The 18,427-nt window shown below is 47.2% G+C and overlaps 1 protein-coding gene across 1 annotated transcript; it reads left to right on the forward strand.

Moving 5' to 3' along the window:
* Nucleotides 1–16,043: 16,043 nt before the first annotated feature.
* On the forward strand, nt 16,044–17,577 carry LOC111068548 (palmitoyltransferase ZDHHC6). Its single transcript, XM_022358075.2, has one exon. It carries the CDS (start codon nt 16,153–16,155, stop codon nt 17,422–17,424), a length of 1,272 nt encoding a protein of 423 aa, XP_022213767.2. The 5' UTR covers nt 16,044–16,152; the 3' UTR covers nt 17,425–17,577.
* The last annotated feature ends 850 nt before the right edge of the window (nt 17,578–18,427 follow it).

Consider the following 18,427-nt stretch of genomic DNA (forward strand, 5'->3'; position numbering starts at 1 on the left):
CAGTACGGCTTTGCTGGAGGGGGGGCGCCTCAACAAATTGCGACAACTTACAAAAAAGCAGGCCATGCTGCTGCTGCTGCTGCTGCTGCTGCTGCTGCTGTTGCTGTTGCTGCTGTTGCCATTCGCTGTTGTCGCTGTTCATTTGCGGAAAATGCCCCTTAAGATATTTCTTTTTTCCTTGGTTTTTACTTGGCTTTTCCTATAGTTTTCTTTTGGGTTTTGCCCCTTGTTTTTTTTTTTTTTTTGGTTGTTGGTCACACACAACGTTACACTTAAATGGCGGATTTTGCGGCTCAACTTTTTTTTGTTGTTGTTGTGGTTTTGGGGCCAGAGAGAATTATTTGAGAATTGGCTCTTAAGAGACTTTTTTTTTTGCAATTTGCATAAGCCGGTGGCACACAATTTTCAAACTGATTGCCGCTACTTTATTATCACGTAATGCCACAGAAAGCGGCAAGTGGCAGGAGCAAGGGGCAAGCGGATGGATGGATACCCGGGTACCCGGGTTGTTGCCTTTTCTTTTATCACTCGACTCTCGGCTTCAGATTCAGTTTCGGACACGGACACGGACGCGGACACGGACACGGACTACGCGACGTCGTCTTTTCTTCCGTGGTCTCCGTGGTCTCGGGGTACGTATCGCTATCTTCGGTATCTTCGGTGTCTCGGTGTCAGTGTCGGTAGCGGTGTCGCTCTGCGTTTTCCATTTTCCGTTTTTCCCCCCCCGTGACGAAAGCAAAACACACACAGAGAAGGCGCTGTGTCCGCCGTATTCGTCCTGTTTGACGCGCGCACGACTGAGTACTGAGGAAAGGAGCAGCAGCAGCAGCAGCATCCATGCTACAGCCATTAGCTACACGGGCGACAAAGCTACAAAAAATACGACACGCTCTCTCTGTGCTTCGGAGCATCCGTCTCTCGAATGTGTACTAAAAAAGGGCGGCACTGAGAGCGAGAGCGCGCGCGAGAGAATGGGAGAGAGCGGAAAGCACACGCATTCTGTCTGCACAAAGGGAGAGGAGAGCAGAGGACTACCCGAACGATTCGTGAGAATGTTTTTTGCGACAGAGCAGTGAGTTACTGACCTAGTAACCGTTTCACATTCAAGTTTACTCTTTGGCCAAGAGAGCAGCGGCAGCAGCAGCAGCCACAGAAGCAGCAACAGCAGCAACAACAGCAGTGGCAGACAACAGCGGAGGCAGCACCCAAAGAGTGGTAACAACTTGTCTGGTTGGCCTTTTTTTGAATGCCTGCTATTTGCATTTGCTTTTGCTGCTGCTGCTCAGATGGAAGCCCCAAGAATAAGAATCCAAAGAATGGACTTTTCTTTAAGCGATTAAATGGGTTAATTGCTGGACAATTGGCAGGGCAACCCACTGAACGTTTTGCATGCCAATTACTGTACGTATTTCATATGTTTTGGGGGTCAGTTGTGGGGGTGCAGTTGTATCCCCTGCTCGGCAGCTGCCATGTATTCATGTAAAACCAGACAGCGGCTCATTTGAGCGGTCAAACTTCGGTCGGTTGGGTCGGTTGGGGTGGCAGCAACATGTGTGTGGGTGTGCGGATTTCGATTTTGGGCTAAATGCCACACACAAATTAACTTTTGGGGAGTCAGCCATCCAGCCATCAAGCGGAGTGATCAGATACAAACGGCTGCCCACTGGCCAGTGGCCACACCCCCATCGCGAATGGAGGCTGTCAAAAGTGTTTTGCGGCTCACTTCAAAAAACCGAATCGGAAACCGAATCCTATGGCACGGCACCTCTTGCTGGCATTGCAACAATCGTTATTAGAATTTGTTTCTTTTTTTTTTTGTGTGTGGCACTTATGTTTCTCCATTGAAAGGACAGACGAGCCCTGGCATACATATGCCACACGAGGCACCCACGTATCGTTGTGCCGCTGCTGCCTGCCTGCCTGCCTGCCTGCTTGCTGCTTGCTTATCCTTGCCTGAAATTCCGCATCATGGAGTGCAAACACTTGTTAATTACTTTTATTATATCCACAGATCCACAGCTTCAGTTGCACAGTCACGCAATTCATCTGGCTGGTGGTGCCACCCCACCCCCCGATGGCAGGTGGCAGTTGGCAGCAGGGCGGCGAGTGGCATTATTGCCTGTTGCTTTTGCTTTTAACGGAGTGCCAGTGCCTGCCCCAGCTCCAGCACCAGCTCCAGCACCAGCCTCATGTGCTTGCCACAGCTGATGTGGTCGGCCATAAACATGCGGCAGACAGAGGCAGTGCTACGCGACTCCACGCTCCCTCTCTCTCTTTGGATGGAGCACACGGAAGTAATTGCAATCAGCACCTTGGCAACCGACACACAAAAAATAAAAGGAGAAAAGAGAAGGTGCGGGGGATACCTTGCTACAGATGTATTTATTTATAAAAGGCGGAGGCGCCACTCTGCCACACACACACAGTCTGCCACACATCGCTTCGACTGTGTAACACGCGGTGCGTGCTTCCGTATATCTTAACACCCGAATGCCGCATGTGGCACCTATCCGCGGGCCACTCACAGATCAATCGCATGGATTTTATTTGATTGCGGCACAGTGACAGATCGAACAAGTGGCACAGGGGCACAGTCCTGTAGCGAGTAGAGTCCATCCTGCTAGTGGCAGGCTTTCTAGTGTTAAATGGTGGCATGTGGCAGGCTGTAACTGCCTGACCAGCCTGCAATTTATATGCTAATTAAGAATTCTTAATTGTAGTTCCTTTTTGCCACAAGACAGTGGGCGGCCGGAGAAGGGCGGCGGCCTACTGCTTCATTAAGTGGCAAAAGTGTCGCATTCGTTGGGTTTAATGGTGCGTATATGTATGCAGGTACCCCTGTACTACACACACACACACACTGCTACACAGCTGTGCCCCTGCCACACACTCGCATTCGAATCCGAATCCGAATCAAACACCACTTGGGCGCCTCTAAAGCCAATTTTCAGCATTACAATTGCGGCTGAAATTATGTGGCGATGTGGCGGTGTTGGGTGGGTTGGGGTGGAGTGGGGTGTGGCATGTGGCTTATTCCATGTGGAAATTAACGCGAATTGTGGCACTAACCAAATGATTGGCATTGTTTTCGTCGCGTGTCACGAGTGGAGAGTCCAATTGAAATCAAATATGCAACAGCAACAATTCAGTGAGTGACAGGTGCACAGGGAGGGGGGGAGGGTTATGGTAGGGTCACAGGTCACATCGATTGCCTGTCACTTGAGATGCGTTCCGTGTCCAATCATCCGCAGTGTGAGAAAGAGAGAGGGAGAGAGAGAGAGAGAGAGGAGTGTGGCAATAATTTAGCAACTAATTAAGCGACGGAAATGAAACAGGAATAAACACAGATCCATTTACACAGATACAGATTCTTTACACACACACACCACACACACACACCACACACACACATATATATATATATGTATATATTGAAAGAGCAGAGGGAGGTAGAGATGGAGAAACGCTTTTCCAATTAAATTTATAACTTATTTATGGCTGTGTGTGTGTGGCAGCCGCAAGTAATCTTCTTTCGGGCGCATTAGGCGATGTAATAAAAATGATTGAAATATAATTGAGAATTGACATAAAAGTCAACACACACACAAACACACACACAACCACACAAGTCTCTGCCACAGAGAGAGAGAGAGGGGGATGTGTTCTGTGTGTTCTGTGTGTTCGTTCTATTCGTAGCTTATAAAATCCGAGGCAATCCTTGGCTTTTGGGGGCAGGCAGGCAGCCAGCCAGTCAGCCAGTGGCTGTGGCAGTGGCTGTGGCACTTACAATCAACGATTACCTTTCACACCTGCCATTGTGAAAATAAGCCATAAGCGGAAATTACATCAAAAGGATATTGTTATATCGATGAGGCAAGCAGCAGCAGCAGCAGCAGCAGCAGCAGCAGCCAAGAAGGAGACTGGAGACGCAGCAGCAACACCAGCTGCTGTGGCAGGACCCAGCTGTAGCCCGAAAAAGCATCGAAAATAGCTGAGAAAAAAAAAACGAAGTAAAGTGTGTAGCAAAAGGTGCCATAAAATAAATAACACGAGCAAGAAACCAAATAAACATTTTTGGCAAAAGGCAAAAGTCGATCCACAAGAGGGGAGGCTATCTTTTCTGGGGTGTGGCGGTGTTTGGGTGGTTGTTTGCGAATAAAATAGACTTATCCTAATGAAAAAAGTCTTGGAGGCACATGCTAAGTAAGATATGTGGATGCCAGGAGGCACTGGGCAGGGGGAGAAGGAGATTCCAAGGCTAAAAACAGGAACAACCGATGCCCCGAAGCAGGGGAGCCGTCTCAAGTGCTTCGCAGTGGATGGGGGCAGGGGGCAGGCGGGATAAGTAGTATCTTTAAGGCGTTGAAACGTTAAAAGTTAAAACCAATGGCAATGGCAATGGCAAATAGTGAAAGCAGCGCTGCCTCTAAGCGGCTTATGGGCGGAAATGGCAATGCAATGGCAACGGGAACGATACCATCCCATCCCCAGACATCAAGCAGGAGCTGGAGCAGCAGCAGCAGCAGAAGGTCCTTACCCCCAGGGAGCAGATTTTATAGGATATGCCCATGTTCCATGTTTGCAATCCCCACCGCCCGCGCCTGATATGATAAGAATTTAAATTGAAATAGTTTTTACCTCTCCGGCTGATGACTAATTTTGTAATTTATGCAGAAGGCTCTCGGCTGTGGCTCTGACTCCACAATTTACATAAGCAAATGAATGCCTTAACCAAAAAGAAGAGATACGTGCAACAGACCCACGCGATAGCTGCCTCTTGTGTGTGGCACACACACACACACACACACACACACAAAAACTTCAAGCAGGTAAGCGGCATAAAGAATTCACATCCGTATGCCGTATGCCGTGCATTCCTTACTTTTTGGGTCAATTGTTGGGCATCCCCCGGACCCATGGCCATTTCGGGCTACAGAAAAACCTCTTGAAACCTCTCTTGAAAAGTGCTCGCGGGGCAGCCTTTTGGCTTCATTTTGCCAGTGAGTCCCTTTGTCTTAGCCTGCCGGTGGAGGGCGGGTGGAAATGTTTGCACTGGGCATTGCCATTGTGTCGGTGACAGTGACAGTCCGGGCGACAGACAGGCAAAAGCCAAAAGGAGTCAAGTGTTCATTATGCTTGAAGATGCAGCGCGCTGCCTGCCACTTGAGCTGTGTGAAAAAGTGTAGGAGAAGCCACCAGCAGATAAGCAATGTGCCGGGGCAGGCACAGCAACGGGGTAAATGGCAAAGCCCCATAGAGAGAGAAAAAGTGAGGCCGACTGTGGTGGTGGCAGCAGCAGCAGCAGCAGCTGCTGCTCCTTGTGGCAGTTGCAGTTGCAGTGGCAGTTGTTGCAGCTTGCCAGCCATTCCATTGTTATTATTGTGGCCTCCGGGTGGGGTGGCCTCTTGCGGTGCGCCTCTTGTCGCCTGCCGCTGACTGCTCGAGTGGGAGCAGAAGCACCAGAACCAGGACCAGGACCCCCCTCTTGGAGTCTGTAGATCTGTCTGTTTGATTATTTTTGAGTAGAATTTAATTAGCAATTGAAGGCAGTTACCAGTTACTCCAACAATTACAGTTACAGCTACAATTACAAATTTAATGCATAAATCAAATGACAGCGACACTTTTTTTTTTTTGGTTTTTTTTTTGGGGGGGAAAGGAAGTGCCCGCGGACAGGGCACGGTCTTGCCAACGACCTAATTGCCAAATGACCTGCATTTTTGTGCTCAAGATACGACGATGAAGCCAGTGAGTGGCTGTGTGGGGTGGTGGTTGGTGGGGGGGAAGGAAGCAGGCGGAAGGAACGCGAGAAAAACAAAACAAACAAAATGCCATCGTGAAAACTGTTATGGGCGCTGTGTCTAGTACCTATTGTTAATCAGTGTGGGATTGCTGGGGTATGATGCGCTGTCCCGAATCAGAGGGGGTTCCTCTGAAGATTCCAGCGTGGGAAACCTTTTTTCTGTCTGCCATTCAACTGTCAAACTTCCAACTGCTGGAACTCAAGGTTAAGCTGCTTTAAACTGACATTTACTTGTTGCAGAAGGATCTCTCTTTGATCCTTGGATATTCCAAATTCGAAGCATATTCAGATCCTCTGTAACTGCAGTTAGCTCTCCTCCATTTTGTTGCTCCATTTCTCTCCTTGCCAATGGGCATTCCAAAGGTCGTTCTGCTTTTTTCTCGCATTCGCTCACCTTTTTCATTTCTTGTTTCAGTGCCTGGCGGCTCGCGGCATGTTTTTCATTTTCCTTTTCAATTACACCACCGCGAAAGGACGTTCGCTCTGTTGGCGCATTTCTCATACTCTCATATATATGTATGAATGTATTTTTTTGTATTTTTTTGTATTTTTTTTTTGTTCTGTGGGTCTGGTCAGGATTGTTTGTCCAAGGAGAGTGCGGGGCGGCAGCTGGCATAGCGTAGAGTTTCAGGTCGTAGATCCTTCCGCGGCTCCTTGCACGGCTCCATGCATTTAAGTCTAATTGCGAGGGTCGGCGGCAGCGGCGGCGGCGACTGCTGCTGCATTGTGTGCGATATGATATTTCGCTTCGTTTTGGACTTCAGCGGCAGCTTAGGGCTAAGCGCCTCAGTTCTCAGTTTAAGCCTTTTTTTTCATCTGCCAACTGGGGATTGCAGGAGGCTAAGAGGATGAGGATAAGGAGCAGGAGCAGGAGAAGCAGCAGCAGCAGCAGCAGCAGTAGAGTAATAAGGAAATCAAAAGTAGCACGCAAATATTGAGGGTAGGAAATGGCCAAGCCAACAAATGGCTCTCTGCCGATCGGCCGAGAACTTGCCGACGGATGTCGCCCAAAGTGCTCCACTTCCGTTCGGTCGTTCACTGTACTGTTATGGCTAAGTAACAGAGACAGAGAGAGAGAGAGAGAGAGAGAGAGTGAGAGAGAGAGAGAGAGAGGAATACAAATAGATGGCCCTGTCTACGACTCCATCTGCACTTCATCTCCATCTGTATTGGCCATTCCACCGCGTGGCTATATCTAATAAACCAAATTTTCGTTAGCTCATTAAAATTGCAGTCGTGCCAAAAGTCCTTGCCATCCTTGCCCCACCGCCGCACCGCCTCCTGCTTGTGTGCGTGAACATTTTCGTACTGCGGATGCAATAAAGTGCAGGATTTATGTGCCCTGCCCGCCTGCCCGCCCGCCTGCCAGCCTGCCCGCCTGCCTGGCAATTGAATTAAATTTCCACATTGCAGCCGCAACCGCGCGGCGTCTTGAGGTGGAGGGGGTGGCTGGACGACGACTGTCTGCAGTAATAACTGTAATTTTTGGCAAATGCGAGAGCCCTCCCCATCATTCGGCAACATGCGACTCGTCCTTGCCTGAGTATCCTTTTGTGTGTGTGTGCAGTCACATTACAATATGTTCGTCCAGAGTCCTGTGCCTGATATTTATGTCTTAATATATGCACACACGTCCCTGAATCCCTACCAAAAATCTTGGCTATATGTATATGTATTTCTTCTCCTGCTGACATTTCAAAGGTCCTTTACTTTCGTTGGTGTGTCTGGTTTTGTCATTTTGTGCCATGAATTACTTAGACAGGAGCATCCCATCGCATCGCATCGCATTGCATGACAATTTATTGTTCCATGCATTGGCATTTGTTATTACGATTCAGTGTAATTATTTCTCCTGCCGAGCAGCCATTGAAACTAGAAATTATGCGTACACACTCGTAGTTTAATCTCACCTGCTTTAAGATAGAAACTCTCGTAAAATTCCAAATTTAAATTCGCTTTGAGTTAAGTAATTTTTGGAAATGCCTTTGGGGCGCAAAAAAATCCATAATTAAATATGCAAAATAAGTGACAATGTTTCTAGTTATTAAAATCCAAATTGTTGCGCGCAAATTAATTTACAATTTCACTCGAGGGATTTACCAACACAGACAACCAAAAGCGAAGGAAAAATAAGCCATTGCAAAAAAATAAGAATTAAATAAATAAACAGTCGAAATGTTTGTAAGCGACTTTAACACCCAGTAATAACATACCCAAGAGGATGTAATAAATTGCGCGTTTCTCCAGCATTCAAATGTGTTCATTGCACTATTTTGTTTGTTTGTTTGTTTATTCTGGCTTAATAAGGATCTGATCGAAACCAGACGCGGCACCCTGGTATATATAATTTTTGCTTTATGTTTATTTGCTTGCCTGAGTCTACTCTTTGGTTGCAGGGTAGTTGCCATATAGATAGCCTGCCTGCAAATCAGCTTATGTCCGTGTGCAACATTTTAATTTGTAATTTATATTTTTGCAAGGACATTCAATAATTAATACCGTGAAATATTCATCATTCATCTGTGGCTCTAAATTTCTACGGCAATTCTTTAAATTTTTGAACACTTTGCTGGGGGTGTGGTGTTGGTGTTGGTGTTGGTGGGGTGGAGGCGCTAAACTGGGCCGGCGGATGCTGGCGGAAGCTTCTGCTGATTTTTGGCAAGCAAATTCCATTGAATTTTGCTTTCGAAATTTATGGTTTAGAAAAATGTTGCCAAAAACTAGAACAGAATGGCGGTGGGGGGACGGGGCAGGGGCCGGGGCCGCCAGCAGAGATAATAGCTTTTGATTACACTTTATGGATGTCGCCTTTAGCTTTTTGGTAGTAGACCAGACCCACCCAAAAACTTCACCCCTAGTGGTAGTGGGTGGGCGACACAATGGCGACAACAGCCAGGACTTTCCACTAGGAGTAGGACTAGGACTAGAACTAAAAGACTCGCTCTGGCTTTGGCTCTAGCTCTGATGCTGGGGCTTAGGTTTTCTGTGTGTGTGTGTGTGTGTGTGTGTGTGTGTGTGCGAGATGGGGGAAAATGTATGGCAGGCGTTTGCAATTATTGAAATTGTCCCATGGCCCAGACTAGCACAGTATCCAAAATCCAATTGACTTTTATGCAAATGAAATTACGCGATTGCCTCTCGCTTTTGTGCCATTCCGGAGTTCGCTTTCGCTTCGGCATTGATTTTTATTTACCGCTCTCTGGAAATTAAGTGCAACAACAGGGAAAAAACACGGCGGAGCCACATTTTCATAACGTAAGTGAATAGAAAATTGAATCAAATCTAATAGTAAATGCTTTTATGCAGCCCTTAAGCACTCTGAAAAGATGACGACAATGCAGACGACGACGACGACCGTGGCGAGGAGGAGGATGCTGATGCTGATGGGAAGGGGGAATGCTGATGGTGCTGCTGCTGCTGATGCTGCTGCGGATGGTGTCCTCTATTTTTCCCTTTAGCCCAGAGATTGGTGTCGCACCGACATGCTCCAATAGCCAAAGCAATGTGCAATGTCGTTGCCTCCTTTGCTTGGGCTTTGGCTTCGTTTTGCCCGCTGGCAGAGCATGCATGAGATGGCAGCAGAAGGAACCGGGGGGGAGAGTGTATTGGTGTGCGGCATGCCCCATTTGGCTGTTGCTGCTGCTGCTGCTGCGGCAGTGTTGCTATTTGTTGTCTCTCTCAGCAGTTACTTAAGCATGTGGCCCGCGCTGTAAGGTTTTTGCATGTCCTTTGGCCCGCCTGTCTTTCAATTTGATTTGGTCCCAGTCTCAGTCCTTAAACAGTCCTTAAATGAGTTTGCATTTTGTTGTCTTTGTTGTCTGCCTGTCTGCCTGTCTGGCTGTCTGCCTGGCTGTCTCTCTGTCTGTTGTGTCGGTCCATCTTTTAACTGCTACTTTGACTTGCAATTCATTTAGCTTTTGCATTGCAAATGAAACACACACACCTGGTGCAGCCTGTCCCAGTCCCTGTCTTCGGAACAGACCAAGATAAAGTGCTCTCGCAGTGAATTGTAGCTTGCTGCCCTAGTTATCCATTTCATATGGCAGCCAGAGCACCGACTGACAGCCCTGACCCCACCCTCCCGACTCATGCGTTCTGCCGCAATTTTAATATTGCAAACACAGAGAAACAAAAGTCATTTGGTCGGGCCATAAAACGGGCTCTGCCTCTACGAATTGATGCCTTTCCTTGGGCTCTTTGAACACCTGGCTTGTCCTGGCTTTCGAAAAGAAGGAACACAAATTTAAGAGCTTCCCAACATGTGCGAGACTCTCTTCGCATCGTAAATGCTGCTGCAATAATCAACTGATGAGAGCTAGGCGAAATTTAAAGAGCTTTGGCATGCTAAATAAATGGCGGAATAACTCTATGGAACATCCATCAATTCTCATTTCATATTTTGCCACTTTATTGATATGAACTGAACTTTAGCAGCACATAAATTGGCTGAGCAGCAGCAGCAGCCATCGTTTATCAGTCGCCATTCGCGATTCATAGAAAAAAAAATACTTACAGCTGCTCCAGCTGCAGCTTCTGCTCCGGCAACTTCTTCTTTATGGCCAGGCCAGGCCAGCCACTTGGCATCCACAGTGGCATCCCAGGGCCCTTATTTATTAGTTGGACTTTTGAAAATATCGCATATTTATATTGTATTTATTGTGGCTTCAGTTTCAGCTTGCAGCTTTAATGTTTATTTCCGCTGTCTCCCTCTCTGCCTTCGGCTGTAGTTCTGCTGGAGTCCCTCAAGCTCCAGTCCCTCTCTCTCTCTCTCGGCAGCTCTGCAGCTGTGTACTCATTACTTCACTTGCGGCGTACGTAATTCAAGTTGGGGGACACGGAAGCGAAAACAGGGCGACAATTGGGAATGACACAGTTTTGTCGCGCTCTCTGTGTGAGTTTTTGCATGGCTGTGTTTTTATTTTACATACCCTATAGTCAAAGAGTTACTCAAGGCTTTCTCAAGCGATTTCCCCCAGTTGCAATCGGCTCGTTATTACAGTCAGAATAAACCAAATAAGAAGCAGTATGGCTCTTGGCTCTTCGAACGCCATTAATGTCAGAGCAATGCGCCCTTCAGTGCCTTCCTTTAGGCATAGAAAATTAATTACTGGGTATTACAGTTTTGTTATCCAAACGTTTACAACTAGTTTTGGTTGTTGTTTTTTTGCTCTTATTATATATGTTATTTTCGCACTGGAACTGGTCGTCGTCGTCGTCGGCAGTGTTGTGTCCCGCTACTAAAGATTTATGTGCAAGTTGCTGCTGCTGCTGCTGCTTCAAATGTAATTTACAGACAGAGGCTGTGTGAATTTATGCCGGCCCAAAGCCAGAACCGGGCCTGGCCCTGGCCCGAACCGCAGATCCAGACGCTGTCTGAGCGTTTTTTAAAAATCTCTGACGGTAACAAAAATCAAATAAACTTGCATATGAATTTCATATAAATAATGTTCTCAGCGGAAAATACTTTCAAATTGATGCAATTACGGATGGGAGGGCGGGTTTGGTGGGTTTGGCGGGTTTGGCGGGTTTTGACGGAAACTGATTACCAAAACATGTTGGCGGCGTCTGAAATTGTCTAGTTTTCGCTGTGTGTTTCTGTCAAATGTCATGAACCGCGGCGGTGCTGCGCTGAGCCTCTCAGACTTCACTCAGGCTTCAGTTGATGGCCCAGACATCCCAGACATGCGCTCGCACTTCAAAACTGACATTTGGACTTTTTTCCCAGGGCCCACCCACAGGCCATGGCCATGCCCTCCATCCCCCTCGCCAACCCCATACCAAGCACTGGCATGCCGCTGCCACTGGCTTGCTCTACGTTTTCGTTCCTTTTTTTTTTGGTTTGGTACGCTTTGACTCCATTTTCGTTATCCTTTTTAGATATTCATATTTTGCCATTGATGATATTTTCACTACTTTCGTATGCATTACACGTACGGCATCCACACACATACACACGCACACACCGACCCGCTCTATGTCTGTATCTTTCCTACCGATGTGTGTGTGTGTGGAGTGGGTCCTGAGGGGTGCTGCCTTTTTTTGGGGCGCGTATTAACTCTACCCGGCCGTGTGCGTTCGTCCTGTGTCTGTGTCTGTCTCTCTCTGGCTCTATGTGTGTGTGTGTGTGTGTGTGTGAAATTTGCATATTTTTTGACTTAACACATCCTTCAAAAATTGCGAAACGCGTTTGCGATAGCTTTGGCATTTCCTTGACGTCTTTCCGCTTCTCTCTCTCTTACAGCATTTTTCCTTTACTTTTTGTCGGTGGGGTTTTATTCCTGCTTTCTTTTTGCTATCTTTTCGAGTCGCTTTGGGGGGTCTGAAAATAGTTCAAAAGTTAAATACATTAAAGGGAAAGTGAGAGACGCTTTAAAATGTATTTCAGCTCTCCCTCTCTGTCTCTCTTTCTCTCTCTCTCTCTGTTGATGGGACTCTCGTGTATGGGGCCAGAATTGAATTGGGCCTTATCCCCCCAGTGGCCTGGACTGACTGGACATTTCTGTGTGTGTGTGTGTGTTTTCTGTCTCTCATGTAAATTGATTTCACAGTCACTTTAAATAGGTTTTTTCGCGTGGTATTTAAATTTCATTTCGAGTCGAGAATGCAGCCACAGGATGTGGGGCCTTGTGTGGGGATTGCTAGATGCTCTCAAGACAAGTGGCGCTAATCCTTGACTTTGCTGCTAATGCACGTCGTATGTCAAACACCAAAAACGTTTACTCCCCATGCCCCCCAACTGCTGCAAGCCAACCCGCACAAGTAACGCAATTTATATGCCTTTTTCAGTGGCTGCTCCTTCTGCTGCTGCTGCTGGAGCTGCTGCTCAGCCTCTGTTTGTCTTGGCAGAGCGTCTTGTTCGTCGTCTCTGTCGTCTCCCCCTCTGCCGCTTTGTATGCCATGCATTTTTCTGCACTTTTGACTTTTAAGCGTGCACTTGGCCAAGGCTCTGACTGCTTGCATGCTCCTGCTCCTGCTGCTGCTGCCGCTGTCGCTGCATCTCCATGGCAGAGCTCGTTTTCTGTACGCGTTGTTTGTCTTAAGGGATATGTATGCTTCCCTGCATCCCAGACTCACTCTCTCTCTCTCTCTCTCTCACTCTGCTGCTGCAGCATTCTGCCGCAGGCATTTTGATAAGAAAAACAAACAGGAAAAACACACACACACATACACACACATACATTAACTCGTACTCGTACTCTCGCACAGTCGAGCTCAGGCTCTCTCAAGTGTCATTTATGCGTTTTAATGCTGGGGGAATTTAATTTTCAAATTAAGTAAATAAGTTTGTGTAAAAACTTGTGTGTGGATCTTCTTCTTATGGAGGAGCCGCTGCACAAAAGCCCTCCCCCCCCCACCACCCCGTCCCCCTGGCTGCTCATTTTGGTTGCAGCAGTAATAAACTTTTTGCATTGACAGTTTTCGCAGGAAAAAAGGCACAAAGAGCGAGTATAAACTGTAGGATACTTAACGGCACAAGAGACACTTGAAACATAAGAAAAACGATTTTGTATGTACTTGTGTATGTACTCGCAGCAAGGTTACCCTTTTATAAGGAATATCCTTTACATTTGCATTATCCGCCTCTCTCTTATTTTTATTTGATTTAAAATTGATTCTTTGAGCAGAACTCCTTCACAGTTTCTTTTGACTTACAGAGACAGAGACAGAGAGAGAGATAGAGAGACTTGATTCCGCTTTGGCTCTCAGATGCTCATCTAACTGCACATAATGGCCGAGATACAATGGCGACGCGTCCTCGCTTTGAAGTAATTTCGATACGTTTATAGATTGCTTTTTCGTTCCCCACATCCCCCTATCAGCAGCAGCAGCAGCGGCAGCAGCAGCAGCAACAGCAGTAGAGGAGCCATTCGGCTTTTGGCATTTCCGGGCAATTTTCTTCGGCTCCCATTGGCTATTGTATCCAATTTGCAATTATGTTTCAATCAATTTTATTGCCATCTAATCTGCGGAACAAAATAGATTGCTTTTTTTTTACCGGGGATCATAGCGAAACCATCACCTGCTCCCGGGGCAACCCAAGACAAGGATACTACTCCACGTACAAGTGTAAGAGGATACGATTTTAAATTCCAATTGCGAGAGCATTGGACCAGCGACTATTTATGCTACTTGACGTCTCTGCACTGTGCACTCTGCCCTGTGGGTCCTGGTCAATTGTCACTTTGTCTTGTTAGGCTCAAGTGCGGAATAAATTGGAATAGCACCCGTAAATGGCGTTGCTTGTTAGACGTTTTGCCATGTATGCCGTGTGCCGTGTGCCGTGTGCAGTGCTAACAAGACTTAAAAGTCACACAAATCCCCGCTTGGAGACTCATTACGGAGGCATCCATTCATTCCCCATGTGTTTGTGTGTGTGCTTGTGTGCATCCAGCCGGGAGACATGACAGCCGGGAGGCGTAGAGACATCGCCTGCATGCGGGTAATTGGCTCTGGACTCGGGGACTCTCGGTCGGTCCAGCTGCCTGCCACCGCAACTATTTTCGTAACAAAATAAGAGCCCCCAGCTGGTGAAAGGGAGCAAAAAACTACATTTTAGCCTATTTTGATACTCTATTTTGGAATACAGAAAAAAACGTTTGGTAAAATATAGAAAAATGCAGATACAGAAGCTCTTGCTTTTATATGAGTCGCTATTGTATTATCTCTGCTCCTCTTACGCACAAAAAAAAAAAGCGCTCGTAGTATCTTCGCTTTATTGCTCTCTCAGCAACAACTACAAAAATAAGCTTCTACCTTTGTCTCCCCGATTTGAAGCTGCTCCGAGTTCTGCATTTACTATATGAGTCGCAATAGCTCCCTCACGATCATGTCCGATCATGTTCATTTACTTTGAGAGCTGCGCTACAAACTTGCTCCCTCAGCTACAGCAATCCGCCACCCTGGGCTGCGACAACGACGCTCTCTCTCAGGTCTTGCTCTCAGAAAATGAAATAGACTTGCATTAAGCTTAAGCAACGGGACTTTAATGCTGCATACCTTCTATCCGTGATTATTTCTCTGTCAGCAACAATAACAACGACTTTCGCTTTCAGTTTTTTCTATCTCTCTCTCTCTCTGCATGTCTGTTTCTATGCAAACGAAAAAGTCTTCTTATCTCGTTGATCTCGCTGCTGCTGCTGGTGCGTTTGCCGATTGCCTCTTAAAGCAGTCTTAAAACGAGAGAGATAGTAAGAAATTACAAGACCTTCAGTATCCAAATTTTTGGACCATCGATTTACTGATTCTGCCTCTATTAATAATAGCAATAATCGCAAACAATCGCTAACCCAAATATATTTAAATATCTGCTGCCACTTAAACCGAAGCTCAAAACTGCGTTCCATTGTGAGGTCAGGCACCGATTACATACCGTCTGGTCGGCGGCAGGGACCCAAATTGCATTCGGCAAAACATTTATCATCAATTAATAGCATTAGTAAATGTTTGCCCTAAAATTTCACCGTACCGAAACGTATTATTGTTTATAAATGCAATGCCATAAATAATACCCAAAAATACTACCGTTGATTGTGTGCACACACACAGACACACACACTCGTACGAGTGCGAATGGAGCGCATTGAATGCTGTGAAATTTATGGCACATTTTAAATTCAATTGGAAATTGTGCGTTCTCTGCTGGTGCGGGATATTTATTTTTTAAGCCATGGCCATGCATGGCCAGAGCGTCAGCAAATATTGCTATTAATTCTTAATAATAATAGTAATAAAAGGAAAATACCCAGTGTCCCAGTGCCTGTCTGCACGACGAATGATGACTGCCGCTCCACTAAGGACTGCATTTTATTTATGGAATTGCATTTTGCACAACATACTCGTATTATTGTTTTTAAATTTATTTATTAAAATATTTTTCATTTGGCGGCTTAAGAGAAAATTTATATGTAAAGCCTTTACGCCCCCATTCCGTTTTTCGCGAATACCTTGAAATACGTTTTTATAAATTATTGCAGAATGTGCCACAGTGGGCCGGGTCTTGGGTGGTGTTTTTGCGGCTGCATTTAAATAGCTGCGTGCTTTATTTAATTACACACAAACGCCGCAGGCAACAGCGGCCGGAGCAGCATGAGCAGCATGTGGCGTCCAGGGTATTTTAATTAATCTGAAATCATGAAAATGAGCCAGGAATGGCAGATATAGTACATACTTGCGGGTATGATAACTATCAAGTGAGCCTTGACAAATACGTTTGAGGTATGAAAGGAACCCTTCAAAATACAATTTCCTTAGTCAAATAGAACCACACCAGACTTCAATCGACTTCAACTTCAATTCGAAATTTAAACAGAAATAACTAAAACTTTTTGTTGTTTTCCACAACTGCAACCATGTTCTGCGATTGGTTGAATGAAATGCAACGCTTCCTGCACTGGGGACCCGTGACTGTCTTCGGTTTGATGGTCTGCGTGATCGGGACAACCGTCCACTTGAATGCGATGTGGTGGCCGCCGGAGGAGTCGCTCTACGCTGCCATCAACTACGTTATGATTGCGGTCCTCAATCTGGTCACCCTGTATAACTTTGGCATGGCGATTGTGGTGGGACCCGGCCTCCTGCCAAGGCACTGGCAGCCCACAGATCCCGAGGACGAGCAGTTCCTGCAGTACTGCAAGGTGTGCGAGGGATACAAGGCACCGCGGGCCCATCACTGCCGCCGCTGCAATCGCTGTGTGATGCGGATGGACCACCACTGTCCGTGGATCAACAACTGCATCGGATGGGCCAACCAGGCGAACTTCTTCTACTTCCTGTTCTTCTTTATGCTCGGCAGCATTCAGTCGGGCGTGATCATCGGCTGCTCCTTCTACGAGGGCATCTATCGCCGGGCAATGCTGAAGCAGGGCAATAGCGACGGGATCCGAGTCGTGTTGACCCTGCACAGTGCCATGGCATGCCTCTACAGCCTGGGCGTTGTGGTGGGCGTGTTCCTGGCCACGCTGAAGCTCATGCAGCTGCAGATCAAGGCGATATTGTGGAACCGCAGCGAGATCGAGTCCTGGATCGTGAAGAAGGCCGAGTTCCGTCGCTACCTGAATGGCGTGAATGGCCGGCCCATTCCCATATTCGACTACCCGTACGACTTGGGCGTTTGGCGGAACATCCAGGAGATTTTCAATGGCTGCGGCGACGGCATCAGTTGGCCCGTTCGCCCCGGCTGCGATCAGTACACTCTGACGCGCGAGCAGCTGGCCCAGAAGCTGGAGAAGCGGGCCCGCACCCGCACCTACAGGTGCATCGCACCGGCCACCGGCTACTGGCTGCCCATCGTCTCCCAGGGCCTAATGGTCACCGTGTGCCTGCCGTGCGCCGACGATCCACGCATTGTCCTGCAAGTTGGGGATCTCGTGCAGGTGACTCGCATCCGGGACTATTGGCTCTACGGCGAACGGGTGCTCTCCACGCAGGAGCAGAAGCTGCACAAGAAGCACCAGCTCAAGGGGCACATACGCGGCTGGTTTCCGCGCTGCTGTGCCGTCGAGTTGGTGGAAGATGGGGACGGCGAAGGAGGACTGGTTGACCAGTCTGCTGGCGACACTGTGGCTGTCCATCAGCAGAAAAAGACCAAGGCAAAGAAGCGGCGTCCCAAGTCCCACAATTAAAGGGTATTTGGCGGTGCGACTAGCGGCTGTTTTACTGCTGGTCAACCAAGGCATTAATCTCTTAATACTTAATACTTAATGCTTAATAATATATTGTACAAATGAATAAATACTTGCCGCGGGGGGTGGGGAGCGGCGGCGAGGCATGCACCAACAAGCCAAATGCATAAGCGAATATTAATGCGAATCGATCGGTTTGAATTCGATTTCCACTCGCACTCGCACTCGTATTCTATGCTGATATCAGACTCGATTTCATGCCACATTTGCTTAAATATGACAGCGAACAGCTGCTTGCAACGGCAGTGGCAGTGGCAGCAGCCACACAGAGTCACACAGTTTGCCTCCTGTTGAAAGGCCCTGACTGGGGCTTTCACTCGTGCCAAGTAATTTGCAATGCTCCATTGACTTATTTTTTCTATTTTTTAGCTAGGCGAAAGCAAGGCATATCCGTGACAGGAAACAGGAAAACACACACACAGCCGGGCAGGCAGACATGTGAAATGAAAAGCAAAGTTGCAGCAAGGACGAAAGGCAAGGGAGGTTGGCGGAGTACTGGGGCAACGAGAATCAATTGAAATGCACGACGAACGACCGGCAAAAGTTGAGCTGAGTCGCGCGCGGATTTGCCATTGTACTATAAATAAATACAACTCCTACGCTGTATATCTATCCGCGACTGGTGTGCCTGGGTGTGTAATGCAGGTGCACAGGCAAATACCCGTTTTGTGTTGGATGTTATTCAGCCTTGTGTAAGGCAATCGCAAACAAAGGCTGAATGCACATGCATTTCTCCGCAGCTGCCAATGCAAATGAATCATTAGCGCGGGCGCGGGCAGAGAGCTTGCTTTATTTAATTGAAAGCCTGTCCAAATTCGAAATGAATACTGGGGCTAATGGAAACAGACATTCAGTCATTCATGCATTCATTCATACAATCAATTGACATTTCTGAGATCAACAAACAATGAATGGGGGGGGCTGGGGGCATCGCTTGGGGAAA

The sequence above is a fragment of the Drosophila obscura genome, unplaced genomic scaffold (assembly GCF_018151105.1).
Source record: "Drosophila obscura isolate BZ-5 IFL unplaced genomic scaffold, ASM1815110v1 contig_1, whole genome shotgun sequence".
NCBI lineage: Eukaryota > Metazoa > Arthropoda > Insecta > Diptera > Drosophilidae > Drosophila > Drosophila obscura.